The sequence below is a fragment of the Pelobates fuscus genome, chromosome 9 (assembly GCF_036172605.1).
Source record: "Pelobates fuscus isolate aPelFus1 chromosome 9, aPelFus1.pri, whole genome shotgun sequence".
In the NCBI taxonomy this organism is placed as follows: Eukaryota; Metazoa; Chordata; class Amphibia; order Anura; family Pelobatidae; genus Pelobates; species Pelobates fuscus.
The window spans coordinates 104736060-104763158 of NC_086325.1; the positions used below are offsets into that span (position 1 = coordinate 104736060).

Sequence of the window (27099 nt, forward strand, 5' to 3'; positions counted from 1 at the left end):
TTTTTGTTTCACAAAGTAGTATAGCGATGTACAGAGGTTGGGAATAGTTCTGGGGGAGGAGACAGAGGGGAAAGTAGGGAAGGGAGAGGGAGTGACAGAGAAAAAAAAGGGTTTATCATGAGCAGCGAGTACATGGTAGAGATGCCCCTTGCGACATGTTATCTCCTAGTGCATAGTATCTCAAATTGCGTCAGGGGCCTCTGTATCTGTCCTCGGCCTGGCCTGTTCCCATAGTACGTTTTTACTTGGTGGTAGCGGAAGCGCTCCAGCTGGGTCGGTTGTCTGTCCAGCACTAATGCTGTGAAGGTCTTAAGCTGGGCGGAGGTGCACCATTGGTGCCAGCCAGGACTCTGGCACTCAGTCCACTGGCCAGGTCTGGGTTATGTGTAATTGGGGTAAGAGGGTTGGGCGATGTCGACAGTCGTTGTTGAAAGCGGAGTGTACACCAGACACCCAGTGTAGCATCTATCATGGGGTTATTGGTGCGTAGGGCACTCATTGTCTGGTTGCATAGTCAGAGTGTGGACGGGATTTTACTGTCTGCTTGTTGAATCTCCATGTCCACCCATTGCTTCCTCGAAAGGGTGAGAGTGCCAGTCCAGTAACCGGTGTAGATGGGCAGCGTGGTAGTACGTTACAATCAATGGGAGAGTGACGCCCTTCTTCCGGTTTGGGCAGTTCTAGGAGGACCTGTCTGGTTGGTCGGTGATTCCATATGAACTTCTACGGATTGTGATCGGAATGGTCTGGAATAAGTACAGAATGCGTGGCAAGACATTCTTCTTGACCACATTGATACAGCCGAACCACGAGATGTATTGGGGAGTCCAACGTTGCATATCCTTCTGGAGCATGGTTAGCAAAGGGAGGTAGTTAAGTCGGTACAACTGACTAAGGTCCCATGTGAGCCATATGCCCAGGTATCAAATTTTATCCTCGCACCAAGTGAAGGAGAACTGCGCCCGAATAAGTGCAGTGGAAAAACGGGTCACATGACAGATGGAGCGCCTCTGACTTGTCTATATTCAGTTTTAGATTGGAGAGTTAACCGAACCGTCCAAAAGCTGCCAGCAGCTGCGGTAGGGAAACACTGGGCTGCTCTAGGAAGAAGAGCATATCGTCCGCATATGCTGCTATGCGGTGATCCCTCATTCCAGAGGTGAACCCTGTAATATCCCCATCCCGTCTCACCGCCTCCACAAAGTGCTCTAGAGAGAGGGCAAACAGGAGGGGAGATAGGGGGTACCCCTGGCGCGTACCATTCTGGATCGGAAATGGGGCAGTCAGTGAACCATTAATGCAGATACGACACGTCGGGGGTTGTGTACAGTGACTGCACCCAGGCTTGCATGTGTGGTCCCAGCCCCATGTGCTGGGATGTGCTTGCTAAGTATAGCCAGTCTACATGATCAAACGCTTTTTCCGCACCTGTGGAAAGGAGCACCATGTCTTTCTTGGCTGACTGAGCGGCATGGATAATGTTGAGTGCTCTAAAGGTGTTATCTAGCCCCTCCTTTCCTGGAATAAAGCCCACCTGGTCAGTATGAATCAGACCAGGTAGGACCCGTGACAGTCGGAGGGCCATAGCTTTAGCAAACAGTTTTAGATCCGCATTCAGGAGCGAGATAGGCCGGTAGCTAGAGCAGTTGGTTGGGTCCTTGCCCTCTTTTGGAATGATTGTCACCACCGCGGCTAGTGAGTCTGAAAGGAACTGCCTCCCATGTGGATAGAGTTGGTCCCCTTTATGAGCCTTGGTAAGAGGATATCTCAGAACGTGTGCAAATATGCAAGGGGGAGGACATCAGTAAACCTTTTTAGTGTTGCTGTTTTTGGGTTTTTTTTTTACAATCTTTATTTTCCATTTATCAACCAGCCCCAATCTTTATTTTTTTGTTTCACAAAGTAGTATAGCGATGTACAGAGGTTGGGAATAGTTCTGAGGGAGGAGTTTTTGACAGCTTTAGTGCCTCGTTCAGCTCCTCTATGGTCAGTGGTTGTTCCAATTCCTCAGCTGTCACCGCAGACAGTGTTCTAGCAATGTTTTGATCTAAGAAATCAGTGATCAAGCGGAGCCGCTGGTGTGTGGCCTCACCCTGGCGCGATTGGGCAAGGTTATACAGTTCGGTATAGTAAGATTGGAATGCTCGTAGGATACCCTCAGGCAGTCTCCCCTCTACCATGCAGCCTAATTTTGTGGAAATTACATAATCGTCGCCTGTCCCTCAGTTGTCGAGCCAATAATTTCACGGTCTATTTGACTTCTTAAGTGTGTGTAGGAGGCCTTCCGCTAAGAGGTCTCTTAATTGTCTGCGTGTGTCGGTCAGTTGGAGATATGTATTGTCTGCAAGAGTCCATTTATGTGTGTTTTTGAGGTCAGTCATTTTGCTGAGTAGAGAGGCCATATGCTTGGCTCGAGCCTTCTTGCAGTGCGTACAGACTTTGATGTAGTGATCACGTACTTGTGAGCTTCCCAAACTGTCAGAGGGGGAGTGTCGGGGGAGTCATTGGTCTCAAAGTAGTGGGTCAGTTCTTGTCTCACTGGTTCCAGTGCCTCTATGTCCGTGAGCAGATTTTCATTCAACTTCCACTGGTGATTATATAAGGGGGAGCGCAGTGTAAGTGAAACTGGCAAGTGATTGGAGCTAACCGTGAACCCTATATCCGAGTGAATGAGTAGGGCAAGAATTCTTGTACTAAAAAGAAGTAGTCAATGCGGCTATAGTGTTTGTGTACTGCTGAGTAGAACGTGAAGTCCCTATATTCGGGGTGCACCACCTTCCAGCAATCAACCAGCCCCAGCCGCAACAGAGATTGCCAAGCCATTTGAATGTGTCGTTGGGGAAAGGAGCTAACCTTCCTACAGGAGTCTTGTCATGGTACCAGGGGTAGGTTAATGTCGTCTGCAATATCACTAATAAAAATATTAAAGAGAATAAGTCCAAGTACTGATCCCCGAGATACCCCACTGGTTACTAGACCTTGCTTCGAATATACCCCATTAACTACAACCCTCTGTTGTCTGTGACTCAGCCACTGCCTTACCCATGCAACAAAATTGGAATCCAAACTTAAAGATTGCAGTTTATTGATGAGTCTTCTATGTGGAACAGTGTCAAAAGCCTTACTGAAATCTAGGTAAGCAATGTCTACTGCACCACCCTGATGTATTATTTTAGTTACCCAATCAAAAAAATCAATAAGATTAGTTTGGCATGATCTCCCTGACATAACCCATGTTGTCTCTGATCTTGAAATCCATGTGATTTTAGATGTTCAACAATCCTATCATTTAACATGGTTTCCATCACTTTCCCCATTACTGAAGTTAGGCTTACTGGCCTATAGTTGCCTGACTTCTTCCTACTACCTTTCTTGTGAATGGGTACATTTACTAAGTTCCAGTCTTATGGGACTACTCCTGTTAACAATGATTGGTTAAATAAATCCGTAAATGGTTTTGCTAGTACACCACTAAGTTCTTGTAATAACTTTGGATGTATCCCTCAGGCTATAAGAAACAAATATTGTACATTACTGTGGGACTCTGATATATTTATTTTTACTTTGGTAATATTCTATAACATGCGCCTATTAACTGCAAGAGCTACTATTATATTCTTATACACCTTTATATACAAATCAGATTTTAATAGAAGATCTGTAATACACCCACATACAATACACATGACTAATTAATATGGATCTGTTAATACACCCACATACAATGCACATTGCTGGGGGATCTATAATACAAACACATACAATGCACATTACTGGGGGATCTGTAATACGCCCACATACAATGCACATTACTGGGGGATCTGTAATACACCCACATACAATGCACATTACTGGGGGATCTGTAATACACCCACATACAATGCACATTACTGGGGGATCTATAATACACCCACATACAACATACATTACTGGGGGATCTATAATACACCCACATACAACATACATTACTGGGGGATCTATAATACGCCCACATACAATGCACATTACTGGGGGCATTTAATAGAGGCTCTGTAATACATCCATATGCAATGCACATATGGTTATTAATGAGTTGTAGTTCTAAAACAGCTGGAGATCTACCTTTGTCCACATCTAATATAAAAGAGCCAATAATTAAACGGTTCTTTTTATTATAGACAGCACAAAAATGCAATGCACTGTGGGTGGTATGTATATAGCTTTATAATGACACTCAGACTCTTCATTCTTAATGTATTATACAGATGATGCAGAAAAAAAACCCCATAAATTAATAAATAAAATAAAATGTAAATTAAAAGATTGTTTTAACGTTCCTATCACTACGATAGTGAGCTCTCACCAAACCATAAGTTTCTTTCAAAAGATACATCTGAGATCACTACAGCTGCACTGACCTTCCCATCAAAGACATCAAGCATTTGCTCTTAGGCTTAAAGTAATATAGCCAATTACTATCATTGATGGATAGTCGTTCTCACAACACAGAACTCCCTAGAGCTAGCCATCAACCTGGTTAACTAAGCACCACTTGGAAATGCCACCTACTCACTTCCTGGACTACAATAATGGGTAAGTGCTAGTGACTGGTGCCATACTCCCAAGGTGTGGAACCAGAAGAAATACACAGACATGATCCACCACTCTATGCCAAAAAAGTAGGACATTGTTAATTTGCTTCCGAGTGGTTCTGAACTCAGAGGCTGTGGCCAAGATCAACACGCAGTAACCTCTTGGAAGACATCATACAGTATTGCTCTGTGGCACTCTTGATGATATGTTGCCATATACTAGTTTACCTTTAAGATCTATTGTGTATGTGCTTGCTTATAAACTTCAGTTTCACGCAACTTTCAGTTATGTCCCTCTATGCAGTGATGCGCGTGACAATCTGTCATTACCAGTTGGAAATCTCTCCTAATGAAAGCTAGTCACATTTCTACATAGTCAATTTCTGATAACTGTAGACCAAGCATGTCAAACGCGCGGCCCACAATGAATATTTTTGCGGTCCAGCGAGCCGCGAGTTTGCCATGTTTACTAAAGCAGAGTAGGCACCTGCTCGCCCCACATTGCAGGTGCCTACTCTGCCAAAATTACCTGGCCGGAGAGGCGAGGTCCCTGGCAGCACCGAGGGAGCTCAGTCTTCCTGCTCCTCACTGCTCCCTCGCGCGCGCCCTCTGTAGTTGTCAGGATCGGGACAGGGATCCAACACGCAGAGTACAAACAGGTGGTAGGTACGTATACCGGACCTTAGAATGGCCGGACTTAACGTAAGGAGTAAGTAGAGAATGGTCTAGGAACAAGCCGAGGTCGAGGGAACGAGAGGACAGGTAAGCGAGAGACAAGCCGAGTCAAAGGGTAACAGAGATAAACAGGGTAGTACAAACAAGCCGGGTCAGAACCAAAGAGACAACTAGAATACAACAGCACTGAGTGACTAGACAGGCTAGAACCACGACAGGGCAATGAGCAGATGCCGAAAGCCTTACTTTATACCTTGATTCTAGAGGGTAATCACGCCCCCGACGAGTCCTGATTAGTGCTCGGGACTTGACTGACAGGTCGACCCGGGTTGGCGTCATGACGTCGACTACTGAGCGTCGCGTCATATAAGGAAGTAGATCCCTCGCGGTCGGCTTGTAAATAGCCGAGAGAACCGCGAGGAACGGAAGAAACAACCCCTCTGGGAGGATAAACGTCTGAGGTAGAGACTACAGGTACCCTGACAGTACCCCCCCTCTCAGAAACGCCCACCGGGCGGAAGGAACCGGGACGAGATGGAAAACGGGAGTGAAAAGCCCTGCGGAGGCGAGGAGCATGTACATCCTCCTGAGGTACCCAAGTCCTCTCCTCAGGACCATATCCCTTCCAGTCAATAAGATATTGTAACTTCCCCCGGGAGATTCGAGAATCGATGATGGAGTTGATTTCATACTCCTCCTGACCCTCAACCTGAACAGAGCGAGGAGAGGATATAGTGGAGGAAAATCTGTTACAGACTAGCAGTTTCAGTAAAGAAACATGAAAGGAGTTAGGAATGCGTAAGGCAGCTGGAAGAGCTAGGCGATACGCAACTGGGTTAATTCGAGTCAGAACCCTGTAAGGGCCAATGTAACGAGGAGCGAATTTCATAGAAGGAACCTTCAAACGAATGTTTCTAGTACTCAACCATACCCTATCACCTGGAACAAAAACCGGAGCCGCCCTTCTGTGCTTATCAGCATGTTTCTTGAACAACATGGAATTATGTAGGAGAATTTGTCGAGTCTGATCCCACAACTTCCTCAAATTGGCAACATGAACATCAACCGACGGTACCCCTTGGGAAGGAGAAACCGAGGGAAGAATGGAAGGATGAAAGCCATAATTCATGAAGAAGGGACTGGAACGAGTAGAATCACAAACGAGATTATTGTGTGCAAACTCCGCCCAAGGAATCAAACCGACCCAATCGTCCTGGTGTTCAGAAACAAAACAACGCAAATATTGTTCAATCTTTTGATTGGTACGTTCAGCAGCTCCGTTAGACTGAGGGTGATAGGCAGAAGAAAAATTCAATTTGATGCCTAGTTGAGAACAGAAGGATCTCCAAAAACGTGAAACAAATTGGGAACCTCTATCGGAAACAATTTCGGATGGTATCCCATGTAAGCGAAAAATCTCTCTCGCGAATATCTCCGCCAATTCAGGAGAAGTCGGGAGTTTAGTTAAGGGCACGAAATGAGCCATCTTAGTAAACCTATCAACCACCGTGAGGATCACAGTCTGTTTTTTAGAAACAGGCAAATCTACAATGAAGTCCATAGCCAAACAGGACCATGGTCTCTCTGGAATGTTCAAGGGATGTAACAACCCACATGGAAGCGTATGAGGTTGCTTAGTCTTCATACAGACTTCACATGCTCCGATGAAATCCCTAATATCCTTCCGTAAAGAAGGCCACCAGAAATCTTTAGAGATCAAGGAACATGTCTTGCGAATACCCGGATGCCCAGCCGCCTTACTGTTGTGAAAACACTGTAAGAGTTCCAGTTGGAGTTCAGGAGGAATGGAATGCCTTGCCCCAGGAGTCTGTCTAGGCGCCAGATGCTGCAACTTCATGATCTGACCAAGCAACGGAGAGTGAATCTTAAGACTCGTGTTGGCGATAATATTGCACCTGGGTACTATAGAAGACAAAACAGGCTCAGATATCGCAGAAGGTTCATAATGTCGAGACAAAGCATCGGCTTTAGAATTCTTAGAACCAGGTCTATAAGTGAGCACGTAATTGAAATGCGTGAGGAATAAAGACCAACGAGCTTGCCTGGAGGACAAGCGCTTGGCCTCCCCAATATAGGACAGGTTCTTGTGGTCTGTCAAAATAGTAACAGGATGTAAGGTGCCCTCCAATAAATGTCTCCACTCCTTTAAAGCCATGATAACTGCTAGTAGTTCCCTGTCACCAATGTCATATCTGCTCTCAGGGCCTGATAGTTTCTTGGAAAAAAAAAACCCTGGATGTAAGGGCTTATCCACACCTAACCTTTGGGACAGGATAGCACCTATACCTGTCTCTGAGGCGTCGACCTCGAGTAGGAAAGGCAGAGTCGTATCAGGGTGAACTAAAATTGGTGCAGAAGCAAACAGTTCCTTGAGTGTTTTGAAGGCAAGAAGGGCTTCAGTAGACCAGTTCTTAGTGTCAGCCCCCTGTCTGGTCATATTGGTAATAGGAGCTATAATTGAAGAGTAACCCTTAATGAAGCGCCTATAATAGTTGGAGAATCCAATAAACCTCTGAATGGCCTTGAGGCCCCTGGGTAAAGGCCAATCCAAAATGGACTGGAGCTTATCCGGGTCCATCTTAAACCCTTCCCCAGAAATCACATAACCAAGAAAGTTTATCTGGGATTGGTCAAAGCTGCATTTCTCCAATTTGCAGTACAGGCCATGTTGAAGAAGCTTGCGCAATACCCTTCCGACTTGTCTGTGGTGAGTCTCAATCTCTCTAGAGTGTATAAGTATATCATCCAGATATACAATAACGCAGTCATGTTGAAATTCCCTAAGAACTTCATTGATCAGGTCCTGAAATACTGCCGGTGCATTACAGAGGCCAAAAGGCATTACTGTGTATTCATAGTGCCCATAACAGGTATTGAACGCCGTCATCCACTCGTGTCCCTGCTGAATTCTCACCAAGTTATACGCCCCTCTGAGATCTAACTTGGTGAAAATCTTGGAGCCTTTTAGACGATCAAAGAGCTCGGTAATCAAAGGAATTGGGTAGGCATTTCTAATGGTTATTTTGTTCAAACCTCGATAATCAATGCAAGGTCTTAGTGTACCATCCTTCTTTTTAACAAAAAAAAACCCAGCCCCGGCAGGAGAGGAGGATCTCCTAATGAATCCTTTTTCAAGGTTCTCACGAATATACTCCTCTAAGACTAAGTTCTCTTTACTGGACAAAGGATATACATTACCCCTGGGGGGCATAGTACCAGGTAGTAGATTAATCTTACAATCAAAAGACCTGTGTGGAGGTAAAGTATCAGCATTCTTTTTGTCAAATACTGCCTTTAAATCCAGGTACAGGGGCGGTATTTGTACCTCTGTAGAGTAGGTAGAATTAATCGGTGTGTTAACTGCGCAAAACGGTGACACTGTCCGTAAGCACCTGTCCTGACAACCCTGACCCCATGAGATTATCTCCCCTAATTCCCAATCAATAATAGGGTTATGTTTTTTTAACCAAGGGTACCCCAGGACTATGGGAACAGAAGGAGAAGAAATAAGCAATAAAGATATGTCTTCCTCGTGTAAGATACCAACAGTTAATTTAACGGGTATGGTTTCACGGAAAATAACAGGCTCAACTAAAGGTCTACCATCTATGGCCTCAACGGCCAAGGGTGTCTCCCTTAACTGGGATGGGATAGCGTGTTTGGTAACAAAAACTTGGTCGATAAAGCTCTCAGCAGCTCCGGAATCTATCAATGCCATAGTTTCTAGTACTCCCTTCTCCCAAGTTAAAGAAACGGGTAGCAGAAGCCTGTGATCTTTATAATTAAGATTAGAGGACAAAATAGAAACACCTAAGGCCTGTCCTCTAGAGAAACTTAGGTGCGAGCGTTTCCCGAGCGATTAGGACAATTTAGGCGTAAATGACCTCTGACTCCACAGTACATACACAACAACTCCCTTCTCCTGTACTGTCTCTCCTCTTCTGAGAGGCGAGTATTGCCTATCTGCATAGGTTCTGGAAAAAGTGAGGTTGTGGATTCAGAACTGTGAAATGAAGGAGCTAGTTTAAAGGAAGGTCTACGGTTTCTCTCTCGAGTGTTCTGCCTCTCTCTTAAACGTTCGTCAATGCGAGAAATAAAAGAAATTAAATCCTCCAAATTTTTAGGAAGCTCTCTAGTAGCAACCTCGTCAAGGATTATGTCTGATAACCCGTTTAAAAATACATCTATATAAGCCTGTTCATTCCACTTAACCTCTGCCGCCAAGGACCTGAACTCTAGTGCATAATCCACAAGTGTTCGGTTTTCTTGTCTAAGGCGCAACAGTAATCTAGCTGCATTGACCTTTCTACCTGGAGGGTCAAAAGTTCTTCTGAAAGCAGCTACAAAGGCATTATAATTATATACTAACGGATTATCATTTTCCCACAATGGATTGGCCCATCTCAAAGCTTTCTCAACAAGTAATGTGATAATAAATCCAACCTTCGCCCTATCTGTAGGATAGGAGCGGGGTTGTAATTCGAAATGGATACCTATTTGGTTTAAGAAACCACGACACTTCTCTGGAGAACCACCATAACGTACAGGTGGAGTGATACGGGAAGAAGCACCTACAGTAGCTACCTCTAGACCTGAACTCACAGGAGAGATAGAAGTATTACGCATCTCCTCTGGTTGATTACTAGAACGAGATAGTAACGCCTGTAGTGCTAGAGCCATCTGGTCCATTCTGTGATCCATGGCGTCGAACCTAGAGTCAGAAGGACCAACCTGAGTGTTTGTACCTGCAGGATCCATTGGCCCTGTCGTAATGTCAGGATCGGGACAGGGATCCAACACGCAGAGTACAAACAGGTGGTAGGTACGTATACCGGACCTTAGAATGGCCGGACTTAACGTAAGGAGTAAGTAGAGAATGGTCTAGGAACAAGCCGAGGTCGAGGGAACGAGAGGACAGGTAAGCGAGAGACAAGCCGAGTCAAAGGGTAACAGAGATAAACAGGGTAGTACAAACAAGCCGGGTCAGAACCAAAGAGACAACTAGAATACAAGAGCACTGAGTGACTAGACAGGCTAGAACCACGACAGGGCAATGAGCAGATGCCGAAAGCCTTACTTTATACCTTGATTCTAGAGGGTAATCACGCCCCCGACGAGTCCTGATTAGTGCTCGGGACTTGACTGACAGGTCGACCCGGGTTTGCGTCATGACGTCGACTACTGAGCGTCGCGTCATATAAGGAAGTAGATCCCTCGCGGTCGGCTTGTAAATGGCCGAGAGAACCGCGAGGAACGGAAGAAACAACCCCTCTGGGAGGATAAACGTCTAAGTCTCTCACCTCCTCTGAGGTAGAGACTACAGGTACCCTGACAGTAGTGATGCCGGGTGCCGAAATATGACGTCATTCCGGCACCCGGTATCATTAAACTGTGCACGTGAGGAAACAGGAAGAACTGAGCTCCAAAGAAAAGATCAGGGAGAGGCCCCACACCAGCTCCCAAAGGTAGGGAGCAATAAATAAAATTATGTGACTGTGTGCAAGAATGTGTAAATGTGTGTGTGTGTCTGTCAGTGTGTGTGTGTCTGTCAGTGTGTGTGTGTGTGTCTGTCAGTGTGTGTTTGAGTCTGTCAGTGTGTGTTGGTCAGTGTTGCGATGGCCACGGCTGGACAGTGGAGGACCTGGAGGTGCACGGAGGCATGGAAAGCAACATCACATTTTGACGTGACATCAACGTGCTCCACCTTCACAGGTTTTCAAGGAGTAGCAGAAGGATCCGTTTGGCACAGGATGCGGACGTTGGGGGTATACCAGAGGTCGTTGGGGGTATACCAGAGGCTGGACTCCGGAGTAAAATACAGGCAGCAGCAAATTGAGTGGAGTCTGCTTTTTGGCTAATATTGTTTTTTTTTTTTTTTAAACAAGTGCTGGGTTTCAGTAGAGAGGGTTGCTGGGATTTAGTACAGAGGGGGGGGGACTGAGATTTAGTACAGAGGGCAGGACTGGGGTTTAGTAGAGGGGGATGCTAGTTTTTTTTATACTGTACTTTTCAAAACAAACCTACTTTCTATGAAAATTTAAGGTTTTGTCTTTTTTGCGGCCCACATAAACTTAAACCTTGTTTATGTGGCCCGTGCTAGCCTTTTAGTTTGACATGCTTGCTGTAGACAGTAGGGAGTGTTATCATGATTATGTACCAAAATGCTGCTAAACTTATGTGAACCTCCACTTATTCAATGCTTTGACAGATTCATCATACACAACATATATGCATATTTATTAATTATTATTACAACTATAAATGTGCAATTCTCTCATACTGAATTTACATTTGAAATATAAAAACATATAAAAGTGAAAGATTATACTTTGGGGATATATATTAAACTACAAATTATGGATATTTGATGCCACAATAGTAGGGTTGGAAACAGCTGAAGAGGAGAGTATTTCAAATTAAGCAACTTTACCTTAAGATCTGCCATAACTTTGTAAATTTACCACAATTCCAATGTAAAGTAATGATCCTGTAAGTATTACAATTTCAGATACTGAATGCCGTAAAAATTCCTCTACAGAAAAGTAAGGTTTCTTGGCAGATTTGCAGTTCTAATTTCCCGAAACACAGAGAGGACATCCAGATCCAGGAAATCAGCCATTTATATAACAGTTTAAAGGGCCCAGAGGACATGAAACTTGTACTTCTGAAAGGTATCTCATTAACAGGGAGATGAGCTCATTAACTGGTCCCAGCTCGTTAATAGGTAGGAAATAATTACTTATTGTAGAACACACGTAAAAATGCTTTGAAATCTAGTCACTGTCACATTTCTTTACTGAGATGTCTTTCCAACTGTTAGACATTGAGTTCCTGCATGTTATCAGAATGTCAAAATGCTATCCAAGTGGCTAAAATGCAGTATAGTCCTCCATTTTGCAAGTGTCCCAAGTCCACCAGCAGCCAACCATTGCCCTGGCTGGTGAGACTCAAATGACAATTTATATTTTACTAAGTAAAGGAGCATGATGCTGTCACTATGAAATTGAGAAACAGTGGGTTGCTGTTGAATGAAAGTCAATAGCTCATAGATTGCGAATCTGCAATACCCCTCCCATTTGGAGCACCCAGTGCATATATGATAGAAGACAGATGTTCACAATCACAGCATCCCTCTCTGTTCTTTACAACTCCCCTTACCATCACATGATGCAGCACTTCTACTTACCGAAGAACCTGGGTCGAGACAATCTGCGTTTACCAGGAGTGGTGGAGCCCCAGCCTATTGAAGGAAGAAAGAGTAGGTTAGTAGATTGTATGGACAAATATTTCATCACTATCATATCTATTAAATAGGCTTAATATTCTGATAACAGTAGTGTTACAAAATACAAGCAAACCTGGTAACTACAGCTTCTTGACAACACAAGACTAGATTCTATACAGCTGGTGACACAAAATCTCCAAGTAGGACCCAACTATACATCAAAGGAGAGGAAGACGTTGGATGGCCACTGACAAAATTAAAATAATACTAAACGATATAAAGCCAACTCATGCACACAAAAAATACTGTTGTTTTGTGTAACAATTAAATAAATGTTTATTGTACGTTATTCATTTTTGTCTGATAAAAAGTTGCAATCTTTATTATTATAAAAAATATTTGAAAGAAATATGTTAACTGCTATGTTTAATGTCATCCTGAAAAAGAATGTGTATTATAAGCTTAAAGGGATACTATAGGTACCAACTCAACTTTAGCTTAAAGCGGCACTGTCACCGTCTTGGGACTTTGCATAATTTGCAAGACTCCGAAGGTGACATTGCCAGTACAGTGGCCGAGGGGGATGGGGGGGGGGGGGGGGCGGCAGGAAAAGGTGAATTTAACTTATTTGAACTTTGTGGGTGCCACCATCTTTTTCCAGTTGGTCATCAAGTACAGCATTGAGGTGTGTGGGGGATCCTGTGAGACCGGCTGGGAGATTGACACATCTAGACAGCAGTAGCAGTAGAAGTGTTAGGCATAGAAATATACTGAGACAAAGTAGTCCATACTTTGTCTCAGTATATCTCTTGACTAAGTTGGATCATATATTGCATCTAACCCCCATCATTTTTGCCTGGGTTATGTGTTTCGGAAAAAAAAACAAAAACATTACATACTGTAAGCTTTGAAATTGCTGTCCTATTTAGTGAATGAGTGGAAAAGGTGAATTTAACTTATTTGAACTTTGTGGGTGCCACCATCTTTTTCCAGTTGGTCATCAAGTACAGCATTGAGGTGTGTGGGGGATCCTGTGAGACCGGCTGGGAGATTGACACATCTAGACAGCAGTAGCAGTGTCTAGAAGTGTTAGGCATAGAAATATACTGAGACAAAGTAGTCCATACTTTGTCTCAGTATATCTCTTGACTAAGTTGGATCATATATTGCATCTAACCCCCATCATTTTTGCCTGGGTTATGTGTTTCGAAAAAACAACAACAACATTACATACTGTAAGCTTTGAAATTGCTGTCCTATTTAGTGAATGAGTGCGCTGAATCTTGTACAGGCCCAGACTGGCCATCAGGCACAGCGGGCAAATGCCCGGTGGGTCGCAATGGCCATGGCCCGAGGTCGGCAGGGGAGATCACAGGATCTCCCCTGCCGGTCCATGCAGGGCCCGCGCTATCCAACGCCGGCCCTGCTGCATTTCATGACGGGCCTCCTCACCGGCCCACTATCACTAACAAGCGGCCGCCGGCTGGGAAGGGAGAGAGGAGCTCTATCTTGCAGCTCCGCCGACGGAGCGTTGCCATGGCACTTGCTATTTCCCCTATACACACACTCTCTACAGCACCTAGCCACACATGCATTACATGCACCACAAACACAACACGACTAAAACCGACCTTATTGCACAATACCACACCACAATCAGCTCACTCTACACACATGCAATCACACAAGCAGGCTCCAAACACATGCACAATACTCTTTCCCTGCCCTTTTGTCTCCTGGTATCCCATTTATAGAGACACCAGAGACAAGTTGCAAGAAAACACAGCCAAGCATGTTATTAAATTTGCTTGCACTGTGCAGAAAAAATACAGGGTCTTTTTCCCATGCTAGAGCCCTTCAGCAGAGCTTTGCGCATGGTCTGCCCTGAAAGAGCATTGAACCAACATGCTCACTTTGAGAGGGGGCGTGCTTGTCATTCGTAATGACAAAACACACGCTCTCTGCCCCGCCCCCTTCTTAGTGGGTCGCTGTGATTAAAAAACATAGATTCACCTTTATTCATCCTTTACAGCAAGCATGTCAAACTCAAAGTCTGGATCGGGCCACATAAACAAGGTTTAAGTTGATGTGGGCCGCCAAAAAAAATACAGTACATTTTCATAGAAACAGGTTAATTTTAAAAAGTACAGTATAAAAAAACCCTAAGATCCCCCTCTACTAAACCACAGCACCCCCCTCTACCACCCTGTGCCAAATCTGATCCTCCCGCTGACACACACACACATATTCACTGACAGACACACACATACAGACACACTGACACACACACACATACATACAGAAACACTGAAAGACACACACACATTGAAAGACACTCACTGACAGACACACACATACTTGCTGACCGACACAGACACATACATACTCACAGACAGACAGACACACACACTGACAGACACACACACATACTCACAGACAGACACATACATACAGACACACACATACTCACTGACAGACACACACTCACTGACAGACACACACACTGACACACACACTGACACAGACACTGACACAGACACACTCACACACTTACACATTCTTACACATATATGTTTCCTTATTGCACCTTACCTTATGGAGCCGATGGGGGGCATCTCCCTGGGGTCCTTCCTGCTCCTAACTGCTCCCTTGCACGGTTTAGTGATGCAGGGTGCCTGAATATGACGTCATAGTCTGGCGCCCGGCTTTACTTCAGACGGCGTGTGCGAGGGAGCAGTGAGGAGCAGGAACTCTGAGCTCCCTCGCGGCCATTCTCCCCGGCCGGGTAAATGTAAGCAGAGTAGGCACCTGCAATATGGGGAAAGCAGCTGCCTACTCTGCTATAACACCAGCATCTACTCGCGGCTCACCGGGCCGCAAAGATAGTCCTTGTGGGCCGCGAGTTTGACATGCTTGCTTTACAGGAATAGGATGAGTGATATAAGAGCTTGTAGCCCACCAGAATGCAAAATATAAATGTATGAAAGTATAAGGTCTATATATGGCCATAATGCCAGTACACAATAAGTACAGTTGCCTGGCTAAAACAAGGCATTGTTACATTGTACACATTCCTCCCTACACTGGCTGCCCAATGAAATGTGATTCAACTCTAAAATAATTTTAAAGTGACTTTCATCCATCATCAATGAATGGATGTGGCAATGCTTGACAAAGACCGCTTAGGTTGAAACATTGCAGGGTACATTGTTTGATGATAGATTAAAGTGGCATTAACATTATTTTGGAGTTTGTGCCTCTTTTTTGTTCACTTTGTATTTCCCACTGTATCTGGAGCAGGGGTCCAGAAGGTTCCACCATCAATAACATATGGTGAATGCTGACTGCTGGTCCCACGCAGTTTGCTTCATTTTACTGTAGCGGGACTGATTGGAGTGTCAACAGTAAAACTTGTTTCTCACTGAGTGAAGACTGGCACTGGGGCAGAGGGCGAGTGGACACTTATTCTGTAGAATTTATTTTGCATTGCTATGCTACTCCTGGTGTGGTCTTCGGTCACTGATTCTGTACATTGTTTTGACTTTGTAAAGAGATGGAAGGTGCGATAGAATATTACATTCCTGCAATCGCATCAGTAGAACTTTTTACACAGACACCACAAGCAGTGACAGCAGACCTGGTCCATAACTTGGCTACCATAAGGTGCCATTAAGTGATGTATAATATATAAATATATGTCACAGGATGTTATCACAACCTTGGCTAAGCTTTGGTACCAAAAGTAGCAGCCAAACTTGGCTTTTCTTATAGTTCTATCTAATAAGAGTTTAGTTTGGTGGCCCTGCACTTACTTGTCTGTTGACTTAAAACATTTTGGTTCCCATTTCTCTCTGAAGGTGACATGTTCTGCAGTGTTTAAGTTTTGCTTTATTAAACTGAACATGTGGTTAGTGGTAAGCATTTTGCCATCATGTTGTTTTAGAATGATGTTAGTATCCTGTATTTATAGTAAGCGCTTTCAGCTTACAAGAAGCCTGACTCACTAATTTCATTAATGGTGTCAAATGACAATACAACAGTAATGCCAAGTCCTCGTTAAGGCCTTCATTTTAGAGCTGGCCTGCCTAAGAAGATTTTTTTGGTCACATTCTCAAGACACCTTATGTCCATTGTAACAGCAGATTCTCTAACATCTTGCCTGTGATCAGGCGTGGTTATACAGGCATAAAACGTAACCTTCTTTGTGCTTTTCGTAACTGATCCTGAATTTGAAGACACTTGTCTGATTCTATTTGGTTATGTCTTTTGGTTTTAACTTGTTTATGTTCAAATTAATCTCCTTTCCTCGGCAGGGACGTTTTAGCCACGAGGCAAACAAGGCATTTGCCTTGGGCGGCATTTTCCAGGGGGTGGCAAAAAAAGCCACCCCCAAGTGCCCAGGGCAAATGTCTTGTTAGCCTTGTGGCTAACTGACATGCCTGATGGGCGGGTGGTGCTGGCGAGGGAGCACTTTCCCCTGAGCTCTCAGCTTAGCTCCCTCGCGCGCCGTCCGTAGAGTGAGGCTGGGAGGCAGAGCCAGAATATGACGTCATAGGGCAGCACAAAAACCAGGATACACCACTGTTCCTCGGGACTGAGTCTCACAGCAAGGTTTATGTACCCAGCTATGCTCCATTTCCCAACTTGAAGGTTTTCTCATAGTTAGGTGAATCTAGCTAGTAATGTATCACGGCTCCATTTTATGCCTTGAAGACTTTCCCTTGTGTATGTAATGTAATTATAAACTTAGCTCGACTCATTTGAAAAAAAAAATATCAGATGGCAGATTAAATCACTTGAATGTTCGTTAATTTTGTACACTTAAATTTTATTGGAAAGAGTGGGGAGTAAAGGGAGTATAAGTAAGTTTATCATGGAGTTATCTTGTGCGAGTAGCTTTAATGTATCACTTTGTATCACTTTGTCATTCTGTCAAATGAAAACCTAATTATAAATGAATTCTTTTAAATATTTTTTGACATTGAGTAATTTTGAATAAATTGAGTAAGTGGAGTGTGTTTTTTTGTGGGGAAACTCCTCAGGAAAAACATACAAATTACTCATAGAGTCTCCTATAAATTCCCTGTTCCCGACAAACCTGGCCAGTCCATTGTAATGTATAACACATGTAAGACAGTTATATAAAAGTATTTTCCCACCATATCAACTGGCACTAGGCCTCCCAAACATCCCAATTTTGGTGGCACAGTGCCAAGTTTCGTTTCCCGTCCCAACTTTCCAGGTGTCCAGCTTTTATGAACACAGTTAACTGTTAATAAGCATAGCACTAGCGCATCCTTAGACGCACTTGCGCTATGTTCGGAAAAAGTGCTCCCTGCAGAATCTGCATTCAGTGACCTGCCAGTAATCCAGATGGGCTCACCCCCTTTCTGGATAGGTCCGCCCCCTTTGCGGTGGAGCCAGTGCCACGATTGCATCACTCCCCCACCCCCTTTACTCCCCTCCCACCACCTTTCCACGTATCGGGGTACGTATGTGGCACTTTTTATTTAAAAGGGCTATGACTAATGTGTCAGGTTTATGAAGGTGACTTCATGACCAACTGATAAGCATTTAAATAACAGAAAATGGAATTTAGAACAAGACCAACAAATCCTATTGAAGTGGACTTTTAAAAAAATATATTTATTATAATAAAAGGTCATATTACTGTGCATTTTATTTATGTGAGATAAATGTGTTGCTTCTAATAAAAGTGAGATTAGAATTAAAAACAATTCCAAAATAAATATAGTAATAGCAATTGGATGCTAATGCAAGGGTTATCCCCTGAATTTAGCCTAAATATACAAATACTGAACTAAATAATCATGGCACACTAATATTTCATTTAAAATAATATTTTACTGTGAAATGGACAAAGTGTACATATATCACAATACTTGATGGGTCGCCATAAATATATGAAATCCATGTTTATCACAATATATCATTTATAGACCAAACTATCACAATAATATCAAAACAGAAATTATGTAAAATAAAATATATACATAAAAAGGCGCGTCAAAGGTGCTTAACCCCTTAAGGACCAAACGTCTGGAATAAAAGGGAATCATGACATGTCACACATGTCATGTGTCCTTAAGGGGTTAAAGAGCCACTATAGTGACACATACCACTTCATTAAGATGAAGTAGTCTGGGTGCAGCGATCCTGTCATTTTAACCCTGCAATGTAAAACATTACAGTTTTGTAGAAACTGCAATGTTTATATGTTGGGATTAAAGGCAGGGCTGTATATAACGCTAGGCTAACAAGGCATTTGCCTTGGGCGGCAAAAAACACGGCCTCAAAATGCCCTGGGAGATAACTTGTTAGCTTTGTGTCCTGAGGGGCACATAGGGCCCCCATGCCCCCAAGGTTGGCAGCAGCACATATTCCAGGCAGGAGGCGAGGGAGCACTGTCCTCTGAGCTCTTCTTGCTCTGCTTTCTCACGCACCCTTCTGTGATACTGTGAGACGGAATATAATGTCACTCCGGCCTCAGCATTACTAAGAGGCGCAGAGCAAGAAGAGCACAGCTCCCTCGCCACCTCCACTGACAGCCCCACCTTTCTGTCCAGACACCCAGCCAGCCAGGACTCCAGTAAGCTCAGCCAGTGAGAAGCCCAGCCAGCCAGTAGCAAAGGAGATCAGCAGCCACACTGGACCCCAGGGACAAGGTCCACTCCAGCTCTCCCAAAGGTAGTGAGGCTGGGTGGATTTAAATTAAAATTTAAACAAATAATAATAATTTTTGAGTGTATGAGAAAATGTGTGTGAGTGTGTGTGTCTGTCAGTGAATGTGTGTCTGTCTGTCAGTGAATGTCTGTGTGATTGTAGTGAGTGTGTCTATTAGTGAGTGTGTGTGTCTGTCAGTGAGTGCGTGTGCCTGTCGGTGGGTCGGTGTGTCAGTGTGTGCCTATCAGTGAACGTGCGTGTTGGTTAAACAGTGTGTGTGCCAGTGACTGTATCTCTCCATGAGTGTATGTCAGTGCATGTTTCATAAAGGGTGTGTGTCAGTCAAAAAAGTGTGTGTTGGTCTTAAACGGGAAGAGGTATGGCCTTGACAGAAAGGGGTGGGGCAAATTTAGATTATAGGGGTGCGCAAAATACACCACTGTTTAAAGGGATACTATAGGCACCAACACAACTAAAATAGCTTTTGTGTATATATCCCCTATGTATGAAGATATTAATGAGACTAAAGATTGAAAAGGATGAGAAAGGAAATCATTTTATACAATATAGTATTAAATGTGATATTTACCTTGGCAACAAACTTTGCATTTATCCCTTAAAGGGATACTCTAAGCACCAAAACAACTCTTCCATGTAGCCCTAGACACACCTTCCTTGGCTGTGACTGACACAGCCTGCATTAAAAAAATGGTTTCATTTTTAAACAGATGTAACTTTAAAGGTTTTTTTTATCTCCTGCTCTGTAAATTGAACTCTAATCAAACACAGGAAACTCCTGCAGAGTCTAGCAAGCTATTAACAGAGTAGGAGATAAGAAATTCTAAATGAAACAGACTGTTTAGGAAGTGTTTAGGAGGGTTGTGCAAGTTAGGGAGGTGTGACTAGGGCTGTATAAACAAGGAATTCATTTCTAAATGGCAGAGAATTGAGCAGTGAGACTGCAGGTGCATGAGGTATACACTAAAACTGCTTCATTAAGCTAAAGTTGCTTTGGTGTCTATTAAGGATCAACTGATATTTTTTAAGAGCCGATGCAGTGTGTGTTTGTGTAGTGGATGCAGTGTGTGTATAATGGATGCCGTGTGTGTGTAGGGGATGACATGTGTTTGTGTAGTGGATACAGTGTGTGTAGTGGATGCAGTGCGAGTGTAGTAGATGCAGTGTGTGTTTGTGCAGTGGACGCAGTGTGTGTATAACGGATGCCGTGTTTGTGTAGGGGATGATGTGTGTTTGTGTAGTGGATACAGTGTGTGTAGTGGATGCAGTGCGCGTGTAGTTGATGCAGTGTGTGTGTAGTGGATGCAGTGTGTGTTTGTGTAGTGCATACAGTGTGTGTTTGTGTAGTGGATGCAGCGTCTGCGTGTGGCCTGATCGATAATCGATCAATCCATTGTGTATAGTGTATCCCTTTATATAAACCTCTAGTGGCTGTCTTCCTGACAGAAGAGCTTCCTACTCCAGAACCGTGAGAAACTCGATTCTGGAAGCAAATGCTGCTGATAGTAGCATTTAATAAGACGAGTGTGGCTTTTGGCTGTGCATGTATCTCCAATTCATTGGTTCTCTATAAGAAGCAATGGCTTGGAGGAGATTGTGGAAGACATCAGCAGGCATGCTGACATGTTCAAAGGACGAGAGGGCAGCTGCAGCGTAGTAAACAAGGCAATTAATCTTTATTAAAAACTCAATATTTTAATAGCAATTAGTGTGGACAAAGGGGAGGTGGACAAAAGGGAACCTATTGTCCCAAAAAATTATTGTTATTTTCAAGACTAAAGGTTCCCCTTAAGGAGAGGTCACAGAGTTCTGCATAGACCAAGGGGGACAATAGGACATAAAAGAGGGGCAGTAGATTTTTTCCCCCAAAGCAGCTATTGTTCCTCCTGCATAAAGTAGCCCACGAGTTACGCAAGGTTAGCAGATTGTGACTTCCTTTTTTAGAAATGCATGCAAATGGCTGGTATATATTTGAACATTTGGACGTTAACAGCATAAGAAAATAAAATATATTTTGTGAGGTATTGAAATGTAAGAATGATAGATGGTAAAAATTTGGTGAAACTAGATAAAAAGGTCTAACAACATAAATTTAGTAAAGTGAGGTTAAGCAGAAAGCAGTAACTTGAAGTAATGCAGCCATGTTTGAACAATAAGAGCAGAGAAAAAATTGTGTTTTAATGAGTACTGCACAGGAGATGGGGGGGGGGGGGGGGGGGAGCGGAGAGCCCTGTGTTAGCAGGTTAATAGGGGCATCTGTGTGGGACATAGGCAGTTCTGACAGCAGTTGGACAAATTTAGATTGTAATTAACGTTATTTTGTGACACTAATTAAACATCAGGAGCTCTTTACATGCAACAGTCTCATCAGGGTCTCCACCCACATGCTGCTTATGAGAATGCATCCTTGCTTTTCTACCAGGAGTGAGTAGAAGAACAGCATAGGAAAAGGATAGGATTTATAGAAATATGGGCACTGTGACCAAAGGAGATGCCTTCTTTATGATAGGAATCGTGACAACTCTGGATTGAGATTGGTTATCCCTCATGTGCAACAAAGAATTACTCAATTTAGACATTTAGGACTTGATCACAATGTATTGTTTCATAACTATTTACATGCTAATGGCTGCCGATGAGCCATTCACAATGTCGACAAGATAACGATCACACCTTTCCAATATTTTTCAACACTTTTGACAATTTCACTTTGACACAAAAAGGCTGTTATATCTCGGGGCGGGGTGGGCTGGGGCGGCGACTGATGCCCTGCCTCGCCTCCACCCCTCCACCGCCCGGCCTGCACTCCACTCACGCCCCCCCCCCGCCCCTTTCCCAGCCCAGACCTAGCACAGCCAATCAAGAACCATGAACGGCTCGATCTAGTCAGCCTAGAACAGACGGCCATAATACTAGATGACTACACTCCACACAAGTAGAGAAGCAGATCACGGGCTAACACCACAGCACTCCATTACTCCGGACCCCGGGGACCATACATAAGACTCGGCTGAGGCCTACAAACCAACGTCGTCGGATGATGACAGTGCCTCCGCCAACTTCTTCCCTCCATCCATGCTCAGGGCCACAAACAGCTGCTGAGCTGGCAGAGTCTGCACCATTGACCAAAGCAGACATCAGGACACTAATGGCTGAAATTAAAACTATGTTTAATGTGGACATGGCCCCTATTTGGAAGGTGGTAACTAAACTCACAGACAAAGTGCAAGCTGTGGAGGAAGGCATGGAGGGCACCAAACTGGCACAATCGGCCACAGATGTCGCCATAGACACACTTCAAAAACAGTGCGCAGACCAACAAGGGCAGATAGCCACAATGGAAGACAGAGCCAGGGTCCGCAATCTAAGAATCCGGGGGGTACCGGAAATGGTTGCAGGAGAAGAACCTACCAACTACTGCCGGAAGCTCATCGCCACACTGCTAATGCCCAAAGGAGCCAGATCGGCCATGGGGCGGAGCCAAGCCGGATGTGGGGGCAGGGCTAAATGCAGCCTCTTACTGCTCACACAGAGGGGAAGCAGGAAGGAGTCCCTGCTTCCCCAACCACAACACAGCAGGGACTGAATCCACTCCTCCTCCAGCCCAAGCTGACTAAGTGAGAGAGAGAGTGTGTGCTGTGTGTAACTGTGATTGTGACTGTGTGTGTGTGTGTGTGTATGTGACTGTCTGCCTGTGATTGTCTGTGTGACTCTGTGTGTGTGATTGATTGTCTGCCTGTGTGTGTGTGACTGTCTGCCTGTGTGTGTGTGCGTGACTGTCTGCCTGTAATTGTGTGTGTGTGTGTGTGTGTGTGAGTGACTGTGTGTGTGTGTGTGTGACTGTCTGACTGTGATTGTGTGTGTGTGACTGTCTGTGTGTGTGTGTGTGTGACTGTCTGCCTGTGTGACTGTCTGCCTGTGACTGCGTGTTTGACTGTCTGCCTGTAACTGTGTGTGAGTGACTGTGTGTGGGACTGTGTGCATCTGACTGTGTCTGACGGTCTTCGCCCTGCAATGAGCTGGCAGCCGGGATATGGTGTCATTGCGGCCTCTGCGTCATTACAGGGCGTGCAATGAACCTGTGCAGGAAGAGCACAGAGATCCCAGCCGCAACCACTGACCACCAGGGACTGAGGATCCACTCCAGCCCTTCTAGAGCAAGGTAGGGAGGCTGGGTGGACCTCTTAATTATTAAATGTGTGTATGTATGTAATGTTTGTGTGTGTATGTGATTGTGTGTCTGTGAATGTATGTGTGTGGGTTGGTGATTGTGTTTGTGTATATCTGAGATTATGTGTGTGATTGTGTGTATCTCTGTGTATGTGTATAGTAGATAGCTCCCTTATTTCCTGTCCTTAAATATTGAAATCCCACGTAAGGATAACAAATAAGGGATTTATCTACTAAACAACTGAAAATAAGAAAAGGGCTTTTTCCCTGAATGGGTGCCCGTATGTGAGATTTCCATATTTAAGGATGAGGGTGCTGTTTAGCAGATAGCACCTTATTTGGTGTCCTTAAATATGGCAATCCCACATAAAGATAGCAAATAGAGGAGTTATCTACTAAACAAAGATTGAAATTAAGAGGTGTCAGCCAGCCCACAACAAGAAATCTGGGTTGCTAATGTGAATTATATGCAAATGTGTAGTCAGATACCAGCATGCTGAACACAGCATGCTAGCATCAGACAGCCAATGGCATCATATTACCCCATCCCCTAGTGAAAAGTTTTGCTGCTCACCCTCCCTCCCCCCCCCCTGTTTTGACTGTGGTATCTTATTTGCCCCCCGACCCCCCCACATATATTGTTCCTAGTGTCGCCACGATGTCTGCATGTGTGTCAATGTGTATCTGTGTGTGTCTGTGGATCTGCATGTGTGTATATGTATCTGCATGTGTGTATGTCCGTGTATGTGTATATGTGCAGACATCTCAAAATATCGCCAACACTACACACAAATACACTCATGCATTTCAACATCAACACTACATACAAACCCCACCATTATATATAACCATACCACTGCATTCAAATACCACACAACACACAAATGCATGCTTGCATTCATACGACCAACACTACATACAAATACACCCCTACATTCACCCACACATACTCCATACAAAAACATGCATACATTCAAACACACAAACAGTGCTCAGTGCTAAATACATAAAAAAAAAATTGGGTTGTTTTTTACATTTAAAGTTGAGGGTGGGGAGGGGAGTGCCAAAAATAGGACTCGCCCCGGGTGCCAAATGCTCTAGGTACGCCCCTGCTGTGAGATGCTCCTCTATGGTGTCGTTTAAGGGGGCACAGCTGATATTTTTTCGGGATTTCTCCAGACACACATTAACCCGGCGATGATCCCTCAAGTCAGTCACCCAGCTACCGCAAGAGCACTCTATCTCCTACACGTGGGGCATACGCTGAATCCTGATTGATAAAGCCGACAAGCTGCACTCGTTGACATACCTCTCAGAAGCACCTACTTTTCTCCAGCACCTAGGCATACCAGCAGAGAAGGCTCTACAGACGGATCGCCCGTCATGGACAGTTGAAGGAATCACTCCTTTTGTACCCAGAAGGGGGGACGTGAGACAAACACCTCACTGACCTGAAGGCTGCACCTACAGATACCCTTATTATTAGTTAGATTGAGTTAATGTAAATCATGCGATTGCGATTCAAGTAGGAGGGAGGCAGGGTGGAATGCACAGATGAAGATAGGGAAGAGCGACCTTTCCCTTGCAGAAGCTATGCCTGCAAGGGAGAACGCACTGACAAAAGATGTAAATTTTGCACAGAATCGATATTTGGCAGTCCATTCTAGGCTGCCAAAGTCAAGTGTACCGAGGGTGTAACAAGTGAAAATACCTGTGAACATGCAGGATTTCAAACTGAATTTCTGCACATCCAGACTTCTATCACCATATCCACGTCAAATCACTAAAGTGGTCGTGGTTGTTACAGTACTTCTTTAAATATTTCTTTTTGTAAAGACATCACGCAGCTGAACAAATGGCCAACCATATGGAATCCTTTTTTAATATATAACGTTCTAATTTGTTGCTCTTAACAAAAATAATTACCCAATGTCGTGATCTCTTATAACCAGAAAGGCAGTTACCTAGCAGGGCCTAATAAGTAACTAGGTGCAGCTACAACATATTTAATATTACTATTCTACTTCTGTATCTTAGATCAGTGCTCCCCAACCTTTTTATCGCCGCGGACCGGTAAACGTTTGATAATTTTTCCGTGGCCCGCTTGTTTTGATTTAATAAGACAAAAAAAAACCAAACAGTCACATATATTAAAAAAAACACGCAGACACATACATAGTCAGAAAATCACAAACACAGTCACATAAAGACATAGACTCAAAATTGTGTGTATGTGTGTGTGAGCGGTGCAGTGTGTATGTGAGGGTGGCAGTGTGTGTGAGAGTTGCAGTGTGTGTGTGGGGGGCAGTGTTTGTGGGGCAGTGTGTGTAGTGTGTTTATGGGGCAGTGTGTGTATGGGGGGTAAGGAGGCTTTTTTAAAATTTATTTAATTAAAATTAAGATATTCATGTCCCCCCTCCCTTCTTACCTTTACTGGGAGGAGGGGGACATTTCTTAGTCCCTGGTGGTCCGGTGGGGATTCCCTGGTGGTCCGGTGGTGGTGAGGTGAACTCTAGCCCAGTTACAGGGCTAGAGTTCACTCTCGCGAGATTTGGAGCGTTGCCGTGGTTACCGCGGCAACGCTCCAAATCTCGCGAGAGGAGGACCCGGAGGAGCTGCAGGTAAGAGCTTCCGGGTCCTCTCTCACTCCCCTGCCGGCTGTCAGCACAGTGCCTGCAGACTGGGGAGGGAGATCTCTGATCTCCCCTCCGGTCCGCAGGCACATTGCAGGGCTGGCACTTGGGCAATGCCAGCCCTGCATTAGCCGGCAGGCTCGCACACCCCACACCCCTGGGCGGCCCGGTACCGTTTGATCCACGGACCGGTACCGGTCCGCGGCCCGGGGGTTGGGGAACACTGTCTTAGATGACTTCCAGCTTATTGCAAAGTTATGATGGACTTACTACAAATCATATGTCTAAATAAATGTATGCACATACAGAAACACACACACTTTCAGGGTTTGTTTACTTGTTTTTTTATTAAGTTTTTTTTTTTTAAATATATATATATATTTTTGTGGTATGATTTTATGCCAACCCTGATGCCTTGTGAACATAAAACTGAGGGCAAGAGAGGGATGCAAAAGGTGATGTAACTAAACTTTGCAATTTTGTCAACCTGTTTCCATTAAACACAGGTCCTGTTATTAAAGGGGCACTATAGTCACCAGAACAACTACAGCTTATTGAATTTATTCTGGTGAGTAGAATCATTACCTTCAGGTTTTTTGCTGTAAACACTGTCTTTTGCTGTCTTTTCAGAGAAAATGCAGTGTTTACATTACAGCCTAGTGATAACTTCACTGGCCACTTCTGTTAGAGATCCTTCCTGGGTCATGACTGCCTAAAATGCATCCAAACATTCAGTATTCTCCTCCCTGCATGCAGACACTGAACTTTCCTCATAGAGATTCATTGATTCAATTCATCTCTATGAGGAGATGCTGATTGGCCAGGGCTGTGTTTGAATCATGCTGGCTCTGCCCCTGATCTGCCTCCTTGTCAGTCTCAGCCAATTATATGGGGAAGCACTGTGATTGGGTCAGGCCACTACTTCTGGTGATGTCAGAGGAAGTTCACAGGCAGAGGCAGCAGCTTCAGACTTGAATACAAGTACGATTTTACTTACTTAAGGGAGGCAAAGGGGGCTAGATAGTGGTTTTAACACTATAGGGTCAGGAATACATGTTTGTGTTCCTGACCCTACAGTGCTCCTTTAACCCCTTAAGGACCA

The 27099-nt window shown here is 44.2% G+C and overlaps 1 protein-coding gene across 6 annotated transcripts in view; it reads right to left on the reverse strand.

Moving 5' to 3' along the window:
- The window catches only part of DLG3 (discs large MAGUK scaffold protein 3), a 287539-nt gene that overhangs the window by 123317 nt on the left and 137123 nt on the right, over positions 1 to 27099 (reverse strand). For all 6 annotated transcript variants that reach the window (XM_063432262.1, XM_063432261.1, XM_063432259.1 and 3 more), the window contains one exon: positions 12454 to 12507. In XM_063432262.1, the coding sequence (XP_063288332.1) occupies positions 12454 to 12507 (54 nt within the window). The remainder of the gene's footprint in view (positions 1 to 12453; positions 12508 to 27099) is intronic.